This window comes from Lutjanus erythropterus, chromosome 4 (genome assembly GCF_056507025.1).
Source record: "Lutjanus erythropterus isolate fLutEry1 chromosome 4, fLutEry1.hap2, whole genome shotgun sequence".
NCBI lineage: Eukaryota > Metazoa > Chordata > Actinopteri > Lutjaniformes > Lutjanidae > Lutjanus > Lutjanus erythropterus.
This window is the reverse complement of record NC_139320.1, coordinates 44,069,935-44,091,724: the sequence shown is the minus strand read 5'-3', so window position 1 is coordinate 44,091,724 and position 21,790 is coordinate 44,069,935. Positions and strand designations below refer to the sequence as shown.

At 40.5% G+C, this 21,790-nt stretch overlaps 1 protein-coding gene across 1 annotated transcript in view; it reads right to left on the bottom strand.

Annotated features, from left to right (window-relative positions):
- Positions 1-850: 850 nt before the first annotated feature.
- The window catches only part of grm5b (glutamate receptor, metabotropic 5b), an 83,799-nt gene continuing 62,859 nt past the window's right edge, over positions 851-21,790 (bottom strand). The window contains exons 8-17 of the mRNA XM_084718103.1: positions 20,588-20,712; positions 20,057-20,225; positions 19,585-19,711; positions 13,384-13,501; positions 12,251-12,437; positions 11,498-11,656; positions 10,818-10,943; positions 9,196-9,378; positions 7,015-7,181; positions 851-3,424 (exon numbers count right to left, since the gene is read on the bottom strand). Of these exons, the coding sequence (XP_084574229.1) occupies positions 2,332-3,424; positions 7,015-7,181; positions 9,196-9,378; positions 10,818-10,943; positions 11,498-11,656; positions 12,251-12,437; positions 13,384-13,501; positions 19,585-19,711; positions 20,057-20,225; positions 20,588-20,712 (2,454 nt within the window). The 3' untranslated portion in view covers positions 851-2,331. The remainder of the gene's footprint in view (positions 3,425-7,014; positions 7,182-9,195; positions 9,379-10,817; positions 10,944-11,497; positions 11,657-12,250; positions 12,438-13,383; positions 13,502-19,584; positions 19,712-20,056; positions 20,226-20,587; positions 20,713-21,790) is intronic.

Genomic DNA, 21,790 nt, shown 5'->3' with positions numbered 1-21,790 from the left:
CCGAGACAGAGGCTAAAGGTTTTGCATTGTGTACATTCAAATTGCCCACCACAGTTTTGAAGCAATAGATTTATATTCTGGAAATTCACCGATTTAATTTGTTTAGATGAGAAGTTCCATACCACTCTCATGTCTGCAAATTCAATATGATCCACTTTTGACTTTTTGCCTCTCTTTCAGTTCAAACATGTCTTAGCACCTGTGCAACAGATGACTCAGGTTGAAGCTGAGCAGGAGGAGGAGGAGGAGGTTCTCTCCCAGCTTGACTCTATCAGTCTCTGCCTACTAACATCAGCGGTGATTATGATTCCAATTAATCCCATTCAAAGCAGCGTCTCTGATGAAAGAGAGTGACACTTGTGTCCTGCTGACACATTGTAAAGAGAAAATGTCATGACTGGGATCCAGCTAAGCCTTACATAATGCTCTGATAAATGTCACACACTAAAGATAAGCTCTGAGGTCAGATTTCTGCAAACAATCCACCTGAACAAGATTTAAAGGGACAGTTCACACTAAAAGAAAAAGTATATATATTTATCCTCTTACCTGTAGTGCTATTTATCCATCTAGAATTTTTTTGGTGTGAATTGGGGGACAATAAAGTATATCGTATCGTATCGTATCGTATCGTATCGTATCGTATCGTAATTACTGAGTTTTGGAGATATCTTTCTCGAATTAAGGGCTAGGTAATTTATCAATATTATATCGACATGATAAGAGATTAGATATCATCTTAGATTTTGGAAACTGTTATATCATGATATGGTGATGTTTTGCTTTTTTACTGATTTGAAGACTGTATTACAGTAAAGTGATGTAATTTTCTGAATTTACCAGACTGTTCTATTATTTGCCTTTACCCACTTCATTTTATCCATATTACAATGATTATTTCTCAAAAATGTCATTATGTTAATATTTTGTGAAAGCACCAATAGTCGTCCCTACAATGTTTTCTGTCATACTGAGGTATTTGGTTAAAGATATTGTGATATATGAGATATATATTGAAATATATAATGCATATTGCAGACTAGCCTAAAAAAATCAAGATATTATTCATAAGAAATATTGCCCAGTCCTATTTTATCCATTACATAATGGAACAAATGGTCAGCTTATGGTGCTCAATGTGCCAAAAAACTTCACAGCAATGTCTCTTTCCAGAAATCATGACTCTGTTACTCAAGAAAGTCTATAACAATTGTCTTTCTACAGAACTACACTCACCAGCCATATCACAGCGCAAAGGAGGTGTATATCTACTCACAGACAATGATTTTGGGGTGAACTGTCCCTTTAATGACTAAGATGTTCATGGTAAAACAAGGCCCGGTCTTGTCAATCCCTCCGCTCCCTCTTTCTCGAGTCACTGACAACGAGGTACAAAAAGTTTGGTCCCAACTACTTCAGGAATCATGTAGAAAATATACATTCAAACTTCTGAAGAAAAACAAAACTGGAAGAGTAGAAAACACTGAAACACTGGCAGGATAAAAGAAAGCAGCAGGAGAAAGAGGGACTGAGGAAAAGAAAGCAATGAGGTGGGAATGGATCGGAGAGCTAAACAGATAAAAAGATGCTTTTGTGTGAGAAAGTTCTTCAGAGTAACATACAGCACAGGTATGTTAACACAATGCACTTTAGTCAGAAGCATGTTGGATTTTGTCACCACAGAAAAAATCCATAACCTCTCCTATATTTACAGTGTTTTCCCTTACATTATATTTGTTTGTGTGTGCTCACACCTGTGTGTGTGTGCGTGTGTGTGTGTGTGTATGAGCAAATGTATATGTGCCCTTGATAGCCTCTGTTCAGTCCGTACAGGCTTTAGGAGTCTTACCTCATCAGTGATCTTCGCTGTCATGTAGCCATTACCTCTCATTAACTAAGATACAGCAAAAACACACTCACACACACATTCACAATCTAATTAGTTGATAGCCATGTTACCATAAGGCCACTACCCAAACCTAACTGACATGTAGCTCTGGACCTTCGAGTGTAATTTCTGGCTTTTCACACACCAAAACACTGCAGAGTTACAGCGGCCATTTTTGCAGTTCTTCACACCCCACTTGTGAGAAACAGCACTAAGAAAATACGACGTGGGCAAGCTTCGTACACTTGCATCTCACTGCAAACATGTAAACACAAAGACAGCAGACTGTCGCAGCTTGGTGTCTTCACCAACCAGCCGTCCATGACTCCTCTACTTCAGCTTTTTACTCCATGAAGGGACGAATGGATTTCATCCTCCTTCCTCACCGTTGTTTTTGAGTGCTCCTCGTCATCTCTGCGTTTCCTTTCCTCGTCATCTCGGCCTCACAGTGAGGATGAACTCTGGCTGTAGTTTCTGAGTGTCAGTCTGCTGTACCTGGGTGAAGGGGGGGAGGGCGGAGGATGTGAGGGGACCGGGGGGAGACACAGGCCTGTCTCTGAGATGGGCGAGCCACTGCTAGATGCCAGGGAATCGCGGAAAGGCGACGGTGGAGTCAAAGCAATGAGCTCCTCTTCCAACTCCGCCCTCCTCAGAGGGGAGTCAGTGAGGCAGGTGATCAGTCCTCCGCGCATCGGGGAGAGAGAAGGGGAGGTGTTGGGGTGAGGAGGTGGCAGGGGGTAAGGTGAATGAGGCATAGGGTGAGCCAGACAGCCGCCCCGTCCCCCCATGCTGGACTCGACGGGTGGGAGGGGCTGCACGTCGGCGTAGGTGGTGAGGGTCGGGGGCATCTGGATTTCGCGGGGCAGCAGGTAGGGATCGGTCGGGTGAGGAGAAGGAGGCGTGTGTTTGTGCGTGGTGTGTGAGGTGTGCGAGTGCGTTGGAGAGGGAGCCAACATCATGCTGTTGAGCTCTGTGATGTTGGCGGTGAAGCGGTTCACCACACAGCTGATCTGATCCATCAGTGAACTCTGCGGCTCTCCCAGGTGGTCGTCCACGGCAATCAAACGGCCATCGTTGCCAGCGACAACAGAGCCGCTGCTGGAGGGACCGCAGCTGCTGTTGCTGCCACCGCTGCAGACGCTGCTTGGGTACTTTGGAATAGCCGTCTTCTGAGGCTCCTCCGCGTAACCTGCCCCCAGCCTCTGGCTGACCGTGCTGATCGGCGAAGGCGTCTGCGGCCTGTAGGTGATGGAGTAGCGCTCCTCTGCTTCAGACAGCTCATACAGAGTCTTGTCTGTGACTGAGTCTTGGTGACTGGGCAAGGAGGACATGGAGGGGAGGGAGGGCAGGGGGACGTGTGGGGGCAGGTCACCCCCTCCACAGTAACGTTCCTCAGAGGTTTTGGAGAAGGGCTTGATGACGGCGGTCTGATTGTTCTCCTTCTTCTTGATGTGGAAGGACAGCCGCTGCCACAGGTGGTTGCCACGTGAACCGCTGCGCTCCGTCTGTGCCCAAGACACTGATTTACCGTTGGAGCTGGAGGACAGGAAGGAAGTGGGAGGAAAGAAAGAGAAGAAAGAACTGTGAAGTGTTTAGTGCTTGGAGGTGGATTTTCCACTGTCAGTTAATTAGCAGTTTATTACATTTTTGTCAGTTTGATGAGGTAAAACAAGTTCTGATTATATGAATGGGAAAGTACAAACATACCCAAACATAAAAAAGGTACAACACACATACACACATCTTCAGGACGGAGTTGACTAATTTCTTCTGGCTATCTCACAAATGTGATAAAGTTTTGACCTTGTGGCCATTATCTTTCACCCAAAACATTTATATCTTTATTTTCAGTGTAGGAACAGCTAAAAGAGAATTTCTAAATTGCAAAGTTGTGTTTAATAGTTGTGTTATAAAATGAAGGTGCCCCCCTCCTGACCACTCAGCAGGTTAAATAGTGCAGATGTTTTTTTTAGGGTTATTTTATGTTGCTGCTAATTTCCCCACAGGTGCTATAGTGTTTTATTTATGGCGTTCCCATGTGTTGGATATTTTCTCTTTTTTTTAACCAATCGTTTAATGCTTTCACGATTATTGTATGAGCTGGATGTTATCTGTTTTGTATTTTATTTAAAGGAGCAATATGAAAAACCTAGCATTCAAATATGAGTACTACAGTCCAAATAGCAAGGTGGGACCACAGACAGTACATTAAAGAGACCTAATTTTTATTTCATGCAGTGTTTATGGTTGATGCAAGCTGTTTTCCCATGCTCCCTCCTTCCCAGGCTCAAAACTTTGGCATTTTGTTTGCAGGCTGTAGGGACACACTATACTTTGGCATTGTAAACTGATCAACTGTTTGTAAACTGTCAGTTGCCTGTCGATGTAAATCTTAGCCTGTTACCCTGAAGACAAAAGCCAACTGCTCTGAAATACACGTTCTGGAGTTTGAGCTCAGTGACTGCCTGTCTTAGAGCCTACCAGATAACAAACTCAGTTGAACTTTTATAAACATCTACTACTTCTAAAAGATCATTGATGACTTCTTACAACTCATAAACAGACACTAACTCATTTGGCAAACAATCTGCATTAATTTGAATTCTAACAAACGTGTGAATATTCTAACCATTTATTTCACTTCTTACAACTAAAGATTCTCTCTGACTGGCAGATGAATGTGGGCTTTTCCAACATACAGAACATTATTTGCACTTTCCTTCAAACAAACAGTAGCTTTAGTTTAATATTCTACTCAATGGATTTATTTGCATATGACATTTCAAATGTGATGTCTTACTACATTAAGTGTAGTGTACTGTTATTAGGAACCTGTAGTGTGCAAAATTATACATTCATACTTGTTTCTCTAATAAATGTTCATTTATTGTGCTGATCATCTCTCAACAGCAACATTTCCTTATTTAAGCATACATTAAATACATTTTTCTACATGATTAAATACAGATGTTGCAAAGGAAACAATTAAACTTATTTTGTGGAGCAAATCTTAAAGCACTCGTTAGTGGACAATTAGCATAATGATCCAAAACAGTGAAATAAACTGTGCCTGCTCTGTATTACTGTGGTTAAAGTGTATTATCCTAGATGACTAGACTCAACCAAAGAAAATTAGTTGGACTTCATACACATTTTAATTTCATTAGAATTCATTTTCTGTTCTATTTTTTCCTGACAGTATATTCTTCATTTTTCTTCGTCAGATTCTCTTTTCCTCTACTTCTTCCTCTATCTTGTAATTTTTTTCCACTTTTCTCTGCTTCACATCAGTCACAGCTCTCTGTCCCCTGCTCTCCCCCGTCCCTCCCCCATTTCTTCCTCTCATCCTTTTGTCAGGTTAATTAGTGTGATTAATCTATAGTGGAACTTCTGATTAAACCTCACACCACCGTGGCTGAGGGTGAAAAGAACTCTAATCAGCCTGGAGACACACACACTCACACATACACGGACTGTATGTGATACTCACACCCACGCGTACACACACACGCCGCATGTCCACACACACACACACATTCATATGCTGCACATCTTGACCTGCACGTACACATACACAGTGCTGTGATCTACTCATTTGTTCCCACAGGAAGAGTCACTTAGGGCACTTTCACACCTAAAGGTTCAGTTACTGAACTGAACCATTTGCAAATGATTTTCCAACAGTCCCTAAATTGTAAACACAAGTTGTGTAGTGGAAATACTGCTTGATTATTATCTGTTATGTTGGTGTTTATCTGGAGTGCATATCAGCAGACTGTAGAGGAGGGTATTTATGAACGTCTCATAAGATAGCAAGTATTAAATAATTTAATCATCAGGGCATTTCTCACTTCGTTGCGAGCTTAGGTTTGTCCCCTGCCAGTCACCCAAAAAAGAGGAGAAAACATTTTTAACCAATGAAATGACAAATACAATGGTACACTTGATTTGATTGGTTCAAATGGTTCGGAGACTGACTTATGACTCTGCACCAGAGTTTAAGTCCAGTGGTCACACCGACCCAAACAAACCACACAGAGTAAACACTCCAGGGTTTGGTTGAACCATACTGGTGTGAACCCAACCTGACAGAAAGTTAACACTGTACCTGACATGCTATCAGCTAAAACACGTTGCAAATGCTAAAGAAGTGCTTGATTGATATTATCTTACATAATACTGCATCCAGATCTGTTATCTGGCGAAGGTAAACCATGCACCGTTCAGTCGTTCAAACATTTGGTTCAAACATCAGTCAAATATTTCTTTTAAACGTTTCTTCCTTTTCTCTCAATCTTTTTCTCCGCTGGTTTCATGTCTGTCGGTGTCTGTTCAGACTACACAATGACAGCATCTCAAAGGCAACAGCTTCCAGCCCTGCACCGAAGAGATAGACAGCCCTGCCAATTACCACCACCCACAGAGGAAGATAGGACCAAAAGAGATGGAGAGGGGAAGAAGGGAATAAAAGGAACGAAGATGGAAACACTCCTGACATTTCTCATAAGAGTGTGATTGAAATCTTGCTTGCCAAGCGGGGTGAGCTGGAGTAACCTGCTGACAAACGAAAATGTGTTCTTGTCTTTTTTTTCTCCTCTTTTCATTCTGGGCAAGTGGCTCTGCGTCACTCCCTTTGTGTCCTTTGATCGGTTCCTTGTCACTGTAGATGACTTGTGGATGGCTTTAAGCTGGGTGTGAAAGTTATTATGTCTCTCCCTTTCACACTATTCCATTAGCCTTTTCTTCTCTTTCTTCTACATCACCTCTGCTTCTCATCGTCCCTCCTCTTTCTGTGTTCAGATTCCTCCTTCCAAATTTCTCCCTTCCTCAGTTCACTCCTCTCTCCCTCTCCTTCTCTGCCATGTCTCCATTAGGCAATTGTCTGCAGTTCATGTTAGGGTCAGAAGAACAGTCAAGCAGACTCAGGGGAGTTCAGAGAATCAATCTCTCAGAGAGCTCGAACACACACACACATGCACACACTCACCATAAATAGTCTCAGAGTGGGGCCATTACAGAAATGGTGCCTTGGACTATAACTGAGGAGTAACCTAGCATTAACCTGGCCAACAAGCCTCTAGTGTACTCACACACACACACACACACACACATGCAGACAGATGTACCTGAGTGTCTCTCCAGTTGAGCCTCTGCGTTTCCACAGGTTAACCAGACTAGAAGAACGGCTGGCAGCTGAGGACGATTTTCCATCACCCACATGCATGCGCACTACGGTGCTCGTGGTAAAGGCACTGCGCACGTTACGCTCTGGTTTGGCTAGAATGATGTACACCTGATATAAAATAAAACATGATATATGTTATTCAAATACAGCAGAACAGCTCTAAAGACCACTTAACAGACTTTTTTTATAGCAGGCATTTTGACTTGAAGTCGTAGGGTAGACAGTGTGTTACCAATGGTACTAATTAAAGAAGAAATATGTAATATATTTACTGTACTAAATCATAAAATGACTATGATATATCATCAGAGATTCAGAAATGTCCTAAATTGAAATACTGTTTTTTCCAACAACAATGCTAAAGAAAACATTCTCCCCTTTAAAATTTCTGTCCCTGTTATTATTTGCCTGTTTCACATTTCACATTTATTACAGTTAAAATTAATGCCAAATATTTGCCAAATGAAATAGTTGTTGTAAGAAATCATGTCTAATCTTTTAGACAGAGTACATGTTTATAACTGAGCAATATGTTAATGGAGTTTGGCAGGCAGTCACTGAACTCAAACTCCAAAGTGTGTATTTTTGGAGCAGTGGGGTTTTTTTGTTTTTTGGATAAAAGGCTTAGCTTTACATCAACTGACAATTTACAGTTATAATCAGTTGATCAACTTACAATGTAGGAGTTGTCGTTTGTCAGTGTCAGTATACTGCTGTGCACGTGTCGGTGTGAGCGTCCCTACAACATGCCTGAGCTACAAGTCTGTGGTTCCAGGTCAAAGGCAGATTGCTGCTGATGTACATGTTGGCTCACTGAAAAGGCTCTGCCACACTGAATGAAACGGTAACATCACTGGTAACACCTGTGTTCACCCTACTGTTTTAATCAATATGGCTGCTGTGAAAAAGGTATATTCAGTAACGCACAGAAAGAGCAAAGACCTACATCACTGCATTTGTTTTTGCAAATAATGTGATGCTGTCTGTTTACACAAGAGTATCTTTTGATAAATGTTCTTTTTAGATGAGCGACGAAGGCTGATGCACACTTTTAATGTAAACCCGTACAAATAAACACAACTCTCAGAGAAGCAGCAGCTAATTGTTTTTATTGATTCCATTTCTGCTCTTGTTTACGCACAAGCTTTATCCTTGAAGCTCCATGGGAATATCTCCCTGTTATAAGTGAGAGAAAACATGATACGTGATCACATTTTAAATGAGCTTTTCCTCTTCTGTGCAGGCATTTGCTCAAAATGTAATTTCAGGTTTCTAATTATTTATTCAAAAATTTAACTTGCGCACTCACTTTCAATTACATGGTTTTTACTGGGAGTGCTGCCTCTGTGTTACCTCCTTAATAACAGGGTGAGTGTCGATGTGGTCACAAACCACAAATATTTTAGGGTGCTTTATCACCACATTTAAGTAGTCACACTCCAAACTAAATTGTGGTTTACTGCAAAATATGAGGCAGCATCCATTCGGCAGGATGAGTATGAAAAACTAAACTTATAGCAGGAGTTGTAACTTGGAAACCACCAATAATACACAGAGCTGCATTAAAACAAATTACACAGGACCAGAAGCTCATTAAATCACAAACAGAAACTAACAGTTGAAGAGATTGAGGAAATGCTAAGAATTATTTATAGGTTGAGAAAAAGAGAAGAGGACTTCAAAAGCAATGGAATAGTAAACTTCAATTAAATAAATCAAAATTAGGAGAGTACAGAGATCTCTTCATCTTTATTTCATTTCCTTTGTTCTGTCAGTAATAGAACTGTATAAATGTGGCAGGATGAATGAAACAAGTGATGAATTTGATGGCTTATAATGTGCAAAAAAAGATACCTCAGACACCTACTGAAAGATTGGAATAAGTTTAAAACGTGGTAAAATCTGTTTCAGTATTAAGTATTATTACTGTTGCTATCGGTATGTTTGAATTTTCCTAATACGCACGATTAATGGACACCTGAGAAGCAATTATAAAATACTATTTTCAGAGGCTTAAAAGCAGAGGCTTAATGTTAAGGAGATTTAAACCTGTGAAAAAATACATACATGTATATGGATCAAAACAGTGAATGAAAGTGTGGATTTTAAGCTCTAGCCTTACCTTCGGTACGAACATGCAGCACAGAGCCACAGTGGCACTGAGGCTGACACTGAAGCACATGGTGATAATTTTGTAGTTGGAGCCAAAGTAGATGGGTACAAAGGCCAGCCAGATAATACAGGTGGTGTACATGGTGAAGGCAATGTACTTCGCCTCATTAAAATTAGCTGGGACGTTGCGGGTCTTGGAGGAAAAAAAGAGTCAGACAGAAAGTGTGAACATACATTCATTTGTTTCTTCACTGTTGCTGAATCGTTCTGTGGATTCTGCCCTGAACAAGAACATTAGACAAAGAAAGACACTGTTGCTAACCTCACTATTATGTGCAATTAGGTGAGATGTGGAAACATAACAATTCACCACCAGAATTGTGTTGGTTTTCTTTGCTTCTGTGTTCATAAACACAGTTAATTTATCTGCTTGACATGCGGTGTGTTTTAGCTTTTGTCTCCTTTTACCGTTCTGCTCTTACACTCTAGAGAAAATGGATGGCTGCAGGCCACCGATAATCAAACACTGACTTTATAATTTGTTTGGTGTAATAGAATTTCATTTACTGTTGTTGAAAGGTTGTGGAGCACCAAACACAAACAGTGGTTCAATCACTGCTTTTCACATTATCACCCCGTTTACACGTGGTATTAGAATGGGATCTGTATCCAGATACGTTATCCGCATAACAAATGATCCAATCTTGCCTTTGCATTTGCACCTGGTCTTTGAAATGTGTTCTCATTATACTTCGTGATCTGGTCTCTGTCCTCCAGAGCAAAACCTGCAGATGAGTAATTTGAGGTGGCAACAAATCAGCCCCAGACTTTCTTAAAAATCACAGACTTTTGTGAGTTGTTAAGTTGAGGAAAACTTCATAAACTTTGTGAAAAGGCAGAGGTTATTTCTTTCTCTGTATAAAAACACTGTGTCAGTTTGTTCCATTTCACAAACTGCGAGCCAAACTAACTCAAGATGTGGTCAGGCAGCTCTATTCACATTCCGATCCCGATGCATTTGCACATTGCATTAAAGCTACAGCAAAGGAGTTTCTAACTGGTTAAGAACCAGTCTCAATTCATTACTGAAGCCTCTATTCTGGGCAAAGTTACAATGAGAAGTGCATTAGCCAGTTAAAAAGAAGCAGGAGGAGATATATATTTAGGTAATTATATTTTTTATGTTATATTTTGTGGTTATAGTGGAGGAAACACTACCACTTTTGTTCACAGGGGCCCCAAAAACAACAAAATATTAAAGTTCCTTACGGTAGTTTTAATATGTGCTTCTCCTGATCTGGATAACATGTCCGGATAAAGATCACATTTTAATATCAGGTGTAAATGGGGTCTGTGTCTGTGTGTCTTTTCACACATGTAAGAGCTTGAAGTTAGGTACTACAAATGGACATATGCTGTGCGAGTACATATGTTACTACACATGAGAACTTCCGGCTCCTACAACATGTGTCCTCTGTATTTCACAAGCACCCACCAACAGAATTTTCTTCCGACGTCAACTGTGACACAGTCATTGAAATCATATCATGACACAAAAAATGCCAAGTCATCACAAGCCTTTTGGTTTTACAAAACATATAATAGTTACAGTACAAACACTTTGACTGGTACCTTGAAGGCATAGAAGGTGCAGCTGAGGATGAGCAGGCAGTTGTATCCGAGCGGGGCGACCACGGCCAGGTTAGTGGTGTTGCAAATGAGGTTGACCTGGCGGATACTGGGGTAGTCATGGATAACCTTTAAAGACAGATGAGGAAGCAAGACGCAACAGTGATGAACAGATTGACAAAGCTTTTGTTACATGCATAACTTTTCCCCCTATAAAAACCAGGAATGATGTTTGCAAATATGTAACAGTGACATTCAAAGTGAGTGGGGAAGCAGTTCAGTTTAACAAACTATCACAGCCATTCATTGCAATGCCAAATATAGATCTCCTTTATTTTAAGTCTGTCAAAGAATTTCAACATTGACAACAAAGCCAGCCAAGTGCAGTATTTTTCCCCTGGCCTGTCATGCTCTTTATCAGTCTAGATACTTTTGGTATGAGTTGCAGAGTTTTGGAGAAATCGGTCATAGAGATGTCTGCCTTCTCTCCAGTATAATGGGCCAGTGTCTGTTTTCAAAAATCATGAAAGGAAGTACTTCCTAGTAAATTTTCAACTCAATTAACTCTTCTTTATGTCTCTCTCTCTTAATTTGTCTGTCAACCTGTTCTTAAGTCCAAGGAGAAATCTCCACTCACCCACTAACAATGAAATTAACAAAGACATACACCCATACACACTTACTTCAGGTGGCTCCATGAGGAAGAGAGCCACGATGATGCCCAGCTGCAGCAGTATGAGGAGGAAGGCAATGATGAGCTGAGCGCAGGCAGACATGAAGCGAGGTTTCTTTGTGCAGATCTTCTTCTTGCTGCCTGCCAGGATCCGTGCGATGCGGTTTGTCTGGGGTCAGACCACAAATACCATCAGGACTTTTTAATGAACTGTACTCTTAAGTGTACTGTATCTATAATCTGTCCATCTGCTTTCTGTACTTCCGTCTTTGTGTAGATATATTAGACAGAAACAGTTTGTTGGAAAAAAGTTGCACACAGCAGTCAAAATCTAGTGCAATAAGCTCAAGGTTATTTCTTATGGCGAGGCTATTGCAGTTCCCTGCCGTCATTAAATCCGACCTCTCTGTTCCCTCAGGCCTCATTCCAAAAACCTCATGAGACAGTGGTAGGATCGACCTTTGGCTTTGTTATGGTACCCTTATCCCCTCGCTCTGGCCATTGAGGAATAGAAGGGATAACAATCTGCAGTATGAAATAAATGTGATCCTTGTTTTTTTCTTGTTTCTTTCTGATTAGGTCCACAGTTCTGCTCTCACCCGCACATGAATCCCTGCTGCTGACTCTCCAGCATCTGAAGTGTTTCTGTGGTTGTTCCCCACAGAATGCTGATGACCAAGGCAGGTTAGTACAGATCTAATGACCTCTCGCAACTGCTGCACCCTCCATCTTGTACGTCACAAATCCTTAACTCAATCCTCACCTTGGTGACGAGCGCAGAGTAGCTCATGGCAGGTGACAGGCCTATTCCCAGTCGTTGGAGGTAGCAGTGGATGACGTGGGGTTTGGCTATGAGGCTGAAGGTGCACAGGTAGCCCAGGCAGATCCCTGCCAGGATAATGTAGCACAGCTCCCTACTGGATGATTTCACTACTGGGGTGTCCCGAAACCTTGAACACAGACGCATTCAGACAATAAGTCATGTGCAGAAACACAACATGCAACATGTAAATAAAGATGTACACACACATATACAAAAAATAGACACTAATTAATGAAATCAGTAGTTAAAGGGATAGTATGGATTATTTGAAGTGGAGGTATATGAGGTACCATAGTCTGTGTATTACCTACAGTAGATGGTGGTCTACATGCCCCTAATTTGGAGAAGCAGAGAGGAGCACCAGCATGAAGGCTAAGCAATGTACTGCTGCTTTTAGCTACATAAAAAAACCTGTATCACTGTAAGTGTATAATATACAGTATTTAGAATATTTTCACTGCTTTACCTTGTCATCAGACAGCCTTTTCTAATGGGAAACCACGCGTACATTAGCCAAATTTTGCTCGCTCTCGCTCAACTAGAATCTTTAAGCAAAAACATTAATTTTACCTTACAGAATACCAAAGTTACTGATCTGCTGCTGCCTTGATCGGTTAGTTTGCTTGTGCTACTGCATGAATTCAGTGAATCCAAACTAACCTTGGTAAACATCAAAGTCACACTATAACACAAGCAAACTAACTGATTGAGGCAGCAGTAAACCAACAACTCCTGCTTTCTTTCAATTAAATTGCCGATGGAGTTTGGTTAGTTGAAGGGAGTGCTATTCGGCTTATATAAAAATGCTGTCTCATGGCAAGTTAAAGTGATGAAAATATTCATGATGTACACAGCAGTGCATTGTTTAACCTTTCACACCTGTACTCCTGTTGCTTCTCCAAACTTACGGTGTGCTGACTGCCATGTACTGTAGGTAATAAACTATGGCTGTGACTATAGATATGTACCTCAAACAACCCCACTTTAAAAATTCTGAAGTATCCCTTTAAAGAAAAGAGTAGAAATGTCTCCTTATTTTGTATATATTCTGAGATGGATAAGAGTTTCATTACCTTATGAAGACTGCAGTGACAAAGAACGTGGCCATTTGACCGAGGCAGGCAAAGACCACAGCAGCAATGGGTTCAGGGTCTCCCCACCGCAGGTACTCCACTGGGATTGAGTCACAGCCTGGGGATATAAGAACATGGAGATAAATTTCTTGAAACAATATGAATCAAGGATCGATTTGTTGCGTTTGAGGCCCAGCAACTTGATAAGAGCTTTAAGTAAGCTTATAATTTTAGCAAATATTTCACTGTGTTTACTACGGGTACTTTGGAGTACCGCCGGAGGTAATTGAGGTTTTTTAAAACTGTTATAAAATCTCACAGAAGAAGAAAGCAACAAATGCAAACATGTTCACGGGAGGCCAGTTTCTGTATTGAATGATGAACAAAAATCGCAGAAATTGGTTCATCGTTGAAGCGTAGCAGTTATACAGGTGACAGGAGGAATATGTTTTAATGGGATTTACCTCAACAAGCTGATACTGATGGCAAAGTGCTGTACTATACCGCTTTATATGGGCTATTTTTTTCCAAAAATGTTTTGTGCTGATCAATGGGTACCTGAAAAAACATTTCAAAGAGTGTACCTTATTGAAAAAAAAATTTGAAAACCATTGCTTTATTTTCCAAGTCAGGTCAAGTTAAATTTTATTTATAAGGCCCCAAATTCACAAATCACACTTTGCATCATGGGGCTTTACAACCTGTATACTGTACAACACCCTCTGTCCCTAGACCCTAAATTAGGATGAGGAAAAACTCCCCTCAAAAACATTTTAACAGGAAAAAATGGAAGAAATTTCAGATGACTGATCCCTCTCACAGGACATAAGACATGCAATAAATGTCGCCTGTAAAGAACAGATGTGTGTTACATTGACTCTTTCTTTTTCCTTTTGTTTCTCTTTTACATCAAGCTTTGTCTCACACCTGACGCAGGCTGAGCATCAGTATGCAGAACTTGTTTTCTGGCCAACAATCTGCACAGGTCAGGGTTGGAGCCATGCATGTTGAACCAACAAGTGTCCAAGTGGGAAAATTTCAACAATTAACTGACTGACCAGCATCGCCTGCAGACAAAGCCTGCACCCTGTCTAAACAGATTTCCATGGGAATGTTACGGGTCAGGTCTGGTGTGAAACACTCAATTATGAAACACAGGGTTCTTTGTGAAAAGGGCAATTCATGAATCCTCGTGTGTCTCTTTGGGTGTGAGTGTGAAATTTTGACACAACTGAATCATTTTTTAGTTAATATCAATCTATAATATACCATTTTAAAATACAAATATTGTACCCATGACCCAACATGCCTCCTCCATTATTCACTGTTTCTTCTTTAAGATTTCACTATTTCACACCTCTTTATCTTCACTACCTTACCATCTATTAAATTTGTCAAATGTATCTATACTTGTCTGATACCACGCACTTAAATATCCATTCATATTAGTACAAAAGTATCAAAGCTATTAAAATGAACTAAGTGCTCATTCAAGAGCTTAGTTCATTTCAGTTTTTATTTCCCTGCCTAAAATTTGGCTTGCAGGAAAAAACACAGTTTTCTGTGACTTCTTCTACACCAGCACCAGTAGTTAATTTAAGAAATACTATTTTGTGTGCCTCTGATTTTTTTTTCTTTTTTGCTGTTGTTTCAAAATAGGTATAGAGCATCTTTTTTATACTATTATAGAATCAAGGTTTATTGTGACAACTCTACTGCCTACATCCACCTGCATGCCTTCTGACAGTGCAATACATACATCTCTATTGTCCACGCTTTCTTTCTTATCCAACCATCAGTGTCCATCTTCTATACTTAACGTCCCCCATTGAATCAGTCTCTGTACTGTTTCCTGCCTTTTTCTTTGTAATGCTCCATCCATCACTCTCTTTCCCTGCTTTTATCTCCCCTAATATCTCTTCATCCTCATCCCACCCACCTTTCTCCCTAATTCTCTCCCTCCTTCCATCTCTGTCTTCCTCCTAGGCAAGGTAAAAAAGCGTCATTAATTAGAGGGACAGCTCTAATTACGATCTGTCTTAACGCTTGCTGAAATTATCCGGCTGGTTGGTCTCGATGTACTTTAGCAGCAGGGACACACGCAGACTTTCTTAAACTTTCTGTCCCTATACAGCTTCACTTTCTCCACATTTCTTTCCATCGCCTCTGCCTTACTGTTCCTTTTCACACAAACACACAGACACACCTGTTTATACAGTACTGCAAGTTACAGGAGGAGAGGAAGAATCAGAACACTCATTAAAAAGACTTAAGTAATTTAATGACTTTGTCTTTAATACGGTCAATAAAGTTTATCAAATTAGCAATGTGGTTAGGTCTAGGGGCGTAAACAGCAGCCTAATTGCTGAATGGGAGCCAAGGGGACAGTAACAAACAGACAGAAAATAAATCAGGCAGCAGCACTCTGCAGAGGATGTGGCTCACTTGCATGTGCCACTTCAGTTAAAAGGGGATATAATCTCTATAAATCATACTTGGAAACAGTGTGAGGTACTGAACATCATGCAGTGTGACTGAAACAGAAAATAAAACAAGCAGTTATACAACAAAATCACACATGTGAATCTATTTTCTTCTCATCTTAGGAGCTACTTGTCTGTAATAAGGGTTGCAGAGTAATGGAATACAAGCAACATTACTTGTAGTAATAATTCCAAAATAAATACTTAAAGGGATTACTTCATTTTTTGTTTGTTTATTTGCTCTAAAATTAATATGAGTGATGCACAAACACATTTTTTTCAAAATGTGCAACAATGTCTGCATGCAGTGCACAAACAGAGACACACAGTCGGGACACTGTCACAAATGCATTTTTGGAATTGAACTACAAAAACATTTTACCTACACACATCCTCGAGGAAGCTGTAACTTTACAGCGCAGTGCCATCAAAAAGACATAAAGACATGTCTCATTTGAAGAAGCACCTTGAAGTAACTTTAAGTTCTTTTTGTCATGCTAATTTGTTCAGTCATCCTACTGAGAGTCGAGCGTTAAGGACAGAGGGTGGGACTGTGATTTTGGGCTATATGTGGTAAAAGTTAAGGGGTCTTGCTCATCAGTTTGACTAACTAGTCAGCTGATGAATTTAGTCAAATTGCTTATGTGTATCTAATTAGTAACTAATTAGTCACAAGTACAATCTGTTTATTAAACATGAGTCATGTTATATTTTTTGGACGCGTGCAGCGTGCATAAGCTGCTCTACTGTTTGTGGACAAAGGATGGATGCACCTGTACTTAGTAACGTTAGCACTCTGTGATCTGAACCTTTTCCAGTCGCAACCCCCCAAACCGTCATGTTTGACCCCAAGCCGAGTCGGTGCTTTAAGGGGAGGGGTGATGTTTGGTGGTGGGGGGGGGCAGTCAATATAAAGTTTGGAGGCAAACTCCTTCAAACATTGTCAGACTCAGACTGTGGAACTTCACCGATCAGTAGAGAGGCTCAAATCCCAAAGCTAATCCTCCCTTTTTCTGCTCCTTTCACTCTCCCTGGGTGCTGCTTCTGTCAGAGCCTCCATTCATCTCCATCTCTCTCTCTCTTTCCCTCTCTTTCAGACTCACTCTTTTCTTCTTTTTATGTTTCCAAGTCACTTTTCTCTCTTTTTCTTCTTCTCATTTTTCTCTCTATTGCTGTCTCTAAAACTCTCCTATTGCTTTCTATGGTTTTCACACTCGCTGCACCTCTGTCCCTGCCAGCTGAGACCTTGTTCTATCTCTTCTGCTGCCTCTGCCTCTTTGTCTCTCCCTCTCTTCATCTCTCACACTCGTTTCTCTCCTTTTTTTGGCCTAAGGGAGAAAGATCAAAATGTCTGCTGGAGGAACAGGGCAAGCAGTTTGTTTACACCTCATTATTACTGTTCCATACAACCCCGCTGGGGGACACACAGCACTTATTGTTGATGAAATGACTCACAGACACGTACTTGCACACATACATGGGTAACCCCAAGCACACTTTCAATTCTTTACCTCCCTTTTTTTTTTCACCGTCACGTTCTCTTTGTCATTTTCGCACTGGTTTGCTCCCTGTTTTAGTTTAAGGACGCTTCTGAGGCTGACACTGAAGCTCAATCTGAATTTTCAGCAGGCCTCGATTCATGTTTTAATCATTGAGCTTGGTGAGGAGCTGGCAAGCAGTATAATGAGCAGCTGAAAGCATAACAAGGCAATATCCAACCGCTTCGAACGCAATGGAGGGGAAATAAATTTTCATTGCAACTGAAATGTATTTGCATTGAAAGCTGCTCTTGATGCAGAATAATTAAAACATTGGTGACCATGTTGGTAACAAATTAAAGGGATGAGAGAGAGGGAGTGGAGAGGGGGGTAGGAGAGGGAAAGAGGAGGGGAGGGTAAAACAGAGGGATCATCTCTAATGTATCTGGTGCAGGACTTACTGTATAATAATATGCTGTAATGGCTCACTGTATACAGGACTCTCATTCTACTAAACATTTTATCCAATGACCCTACACACATACTCTACATGCACACACACACACACACACACACACACACACACACACATAGAGTAAGTAGCATCATGCAGGAGTATGCTCTAACACTGTAGTTTCATGTGCTCATCATGTCTCTAAAATTATTTTAGGTTGGATTGTATGCAGTACTTTTTGATAGTCAGTGTATTAGCTACAGTAGATGCCCCCAGTTTAGAGAAAAAGAGAGGGGCACCGACATGAAAGCTAAGCAATGTTCTGCTGTGGACAGGGTCAGCAGCAAAACATATTTTAAGCACTTAAAAAAGGTCAATTTAAAAAAGGCAACATCAGTTTAAGTGTGCAGTATATAGTGTTACATGCTATACTGAAACATAGATATTTTTTCAGTCCTTATTCTTACTAGAAATGGTTTTGTATTAGAATTTCCCAACACCACTACTAGTTGTGGGTCAATGTTGTCAATGAAAGTGGAGTGAATTTTCACCTTGCGCAGCATCAAGGTTGTGTGTTTTTGTTCAGTTCAGCCTCTGAGTGAACTTTGCACTCGGTACTCCTTCTGTTCTGTTATTTCCCTCCAGTCTTTCTTCTTTTCCCCTCTCCTCTCTGTACGTCTGTATATTCACGGAGTAAAGAACATCGGATCACAGCAGTCTCCGATGTGACTTGCGGTGTTTATTCCTTGAGAAGCTCCAGCTCTGCCCCCGGCTCTCTCCTCCAAAGCTCCCTGGAGCTCAGCAGCTGTCTGTGGGCGAGTGGTGGCTCTGTGCCTCCACACTCTGCAAAGCGATACGCGCAAAGTATTCACTCAAGTTGAATCTTTTCAACTTGCACTTAATACAATGTTGCCTGTAACACCGTATTAGGTGCAAGTTATTGGGGGGCCTTGTTTTGGTGTTAATGTTTAACAGCTAAAGAACTAGTACATGTCACTTATACACTACAGTGGCTCTGCAGTGTGAGACAGAACAGTCAGTAAAAAAGCCACATTTCAGCTGACAGTAGCCATACTGAATAAAAAATTTAACTGGATAATGGAATAACATTTAAGTGGAAATGGCCTGGTAAAATCATCAATCATGGGCATTGTGCAGTGCAGGGCAGGTCTATTAACCTTTGACCCAATAAGTGTAACCATAGATTAGCAATTTGTAATTAATGTATTTCGTACACACTGTGGGACTCATGGTTTTGCCAAGCTTTACTGTCTCTTGTGGACTTTCTGTTTCTGATCTGTTAGGTGGTGAGTATGAAACCAGTGTTGTTTCAGTATGTATCATTTTAGTATCAAATATTTTGATACCAAACTTGGTATTGGTATTGGCATCAAAGTCAAAATTTTTGCATTGTGACAACACAAATGCTATATTTTGAATATTTTCATCACCTTACCTTGCCATCAAACAGTCTTTTCAGATGAGAAACTCCCCATATATAAGCCAAATATTGCTTTCTCTTGCTCAACCAGACTCCTTTAGCAAAAACTGTAAATTTACCTTGCAGAACACAGGTGTTGGTGGTCTCCCGCTGCCTCAAGCTGTTACATTTGTTTGTGTCATTCAGTGACTTTGATGACTCCAACCTTATAAAACACTGAAGTTACACAATAACACAAACTAACTAAATGACATCTAACAGAACGCCGCTTCAAATAATCTAAACCATCCCTTTAAATGTTATAAATAAACATGCAGACACATACACAAACACACAGACACTAACCTGTGAGGTCATTGTTCGGCCAGGAGCCCAGTTCACAGGCTCGGCAGGTGTACTCGTCGAACACAAACTCATTTTCTTTACAGGGAGTGCACGTCCAGCAGCAGCTCACCTCGCCTTTACGGATGACCTGGAAAAGACAGAATGCACAGCGTCTCTATGTACTTCTATCTTTGCGTAGTGCATAGCTACAGTGATGTGCTGTGCATGCCAACTCATGTGCACCAGCCACTGTATTACATGGAGCTTTTTATTCCAGTAAAAATCAAAAAGACAATGCCTCAAGAAAGAACTGAGTATAATCTATTCAACATATCAAAATTGTAATGTACAGGATGTTGGATTCTCTATATTGTCTATAATGATGTTTTTAATTATTATTTACTGCTAAATACATAAACCAAACTTCATTAGTACTTTATTTACTTTATGGAGCATGTAAATACTTCATGTAACTAGACATCAGTCATCTTACCTTAATCTGTCCTTTGTCACAGGGTTCACTGCAGACTGACTTGATGATAGCGTCTTTGTTGGGCCAAATTTCATCATCATCTATCTTCAGGCCTCTGTTGTCCCAACTGCCAACATTAATGTAGTCATAGTAGTCCTTCCCCATCTTTTTGAAGTTCATGATTTCATACCTGTGGATAAAAAGTTTGGTATAAGTGCATCAAAGCAGCTGCTGGTAAAAGGCACACTAGTTTTTGCGTAAAAAAAAAAAGTCTATGTTTTTGTCAGACTTTTCAACTGAGGTGGCCTGCCTTTGAGTCATATAGGCAGCGAAAACCTTGTCATATGACATGACTATGTGTGGATTAATGTGTTGGATGTGTACTGTAAGTTAAATTACAAATGTTAATAGGATATATAAGTGCAATCAAATGCATGGCAAACATGTGTGCCCAAACTGTGTAGACAGTGCATGTCATGCATGTTCTCCAGCCTTTGCCACAATAATGTAAAAAGAAATCCTGGATAAAGTCCTGATGCATATTGTGCTTACCTGCCAGGTGAGTCTCCATTCTCATCAAATAAGATGCCCTCCCCTGACACGCCTGTGAAGTTGGTTTTCATCAGGAAGTCCAGCAGTGTTGCACCATCTATAGGTCGCATGGCATCACACAGGCCCTTAAAATACATGAATAGTCATGTCATATGCATCAAAAAAGTCCTGACCCACAGTTTAAGAGGCATTGTTTCATCTAAGTATGTTTGGAAATGGTAGTCAATGGTCATCCATCTTGATAAAAAAAATCATAGAACTAACATAACATAAGGCCAACTTTTAAGGGACAATTCACCCCAAAATCAAAAATACATATATCTCCCCTGGCCTGTAGAGCTATTTATATGTCTTGATTTTTTTGGTGTGAGTTGCAGAGTTCTGGAGATATCGGCCGTAGAGATCTGAGTTTGCCTCCTGTCTACATTGGAACTAAATGGCTTGAGGTTCTCAAAACACCAAAAAAAAACCACACATTTGAAAAACTCAAAACCAGTTTCTCTTTACAAAAATCATAACCTGGTTACTTAAGATAATCCACAGTATAGTGAGCAGTTTCATGTGGGAACGATCTTCTTTCTGCAGTAGAATCTACCAGAACTACTTTATTTTTTACTAGAAAGACAGTCGTTCCTACATAAAAGCCAAGTGACATTTAGTCTCATTATACTGGAAAGAAGGCAGATATCCCTATGGCTGATATCTTCAAAACTCAGAAACTCACACAAAAAAAAAATCTAGATGGACAAATAGCATCATAGGCCTGGAAAAAAATATGTATTTTTGATCTTGGGGTGAACTGTCCCTGTAAGCAATCAAAACACCAGCAAACGCCATGCATCATCCCTCTGCATTTCTTGAAAATTGAAATGTGGGGTGTAGCAGGTATAGGTTTTCTATCCAATGACTGTCAGGCCAATCACTGCAACAGTGAACAGTGCCAGGTTTAATCATCTCATGCAGTTTAGTCCAAATTGAACCCCTGTGCCTGAAATATTGCAATCCAGTTAGCATGTCGAAGTCATTTCCAGAAATTAGTTATGACTAATATGAACCATTTTTTTTAATGGATACCCTTGTAACTGCCGAAAGGTTTTCCTGAGGTTCACATACCCCTGACTGGAAATCAATGCTACCGAATATGTCAAATACACTCATGACACACATGCTCCACATGCAAAACACATGACAGGTAAACACACA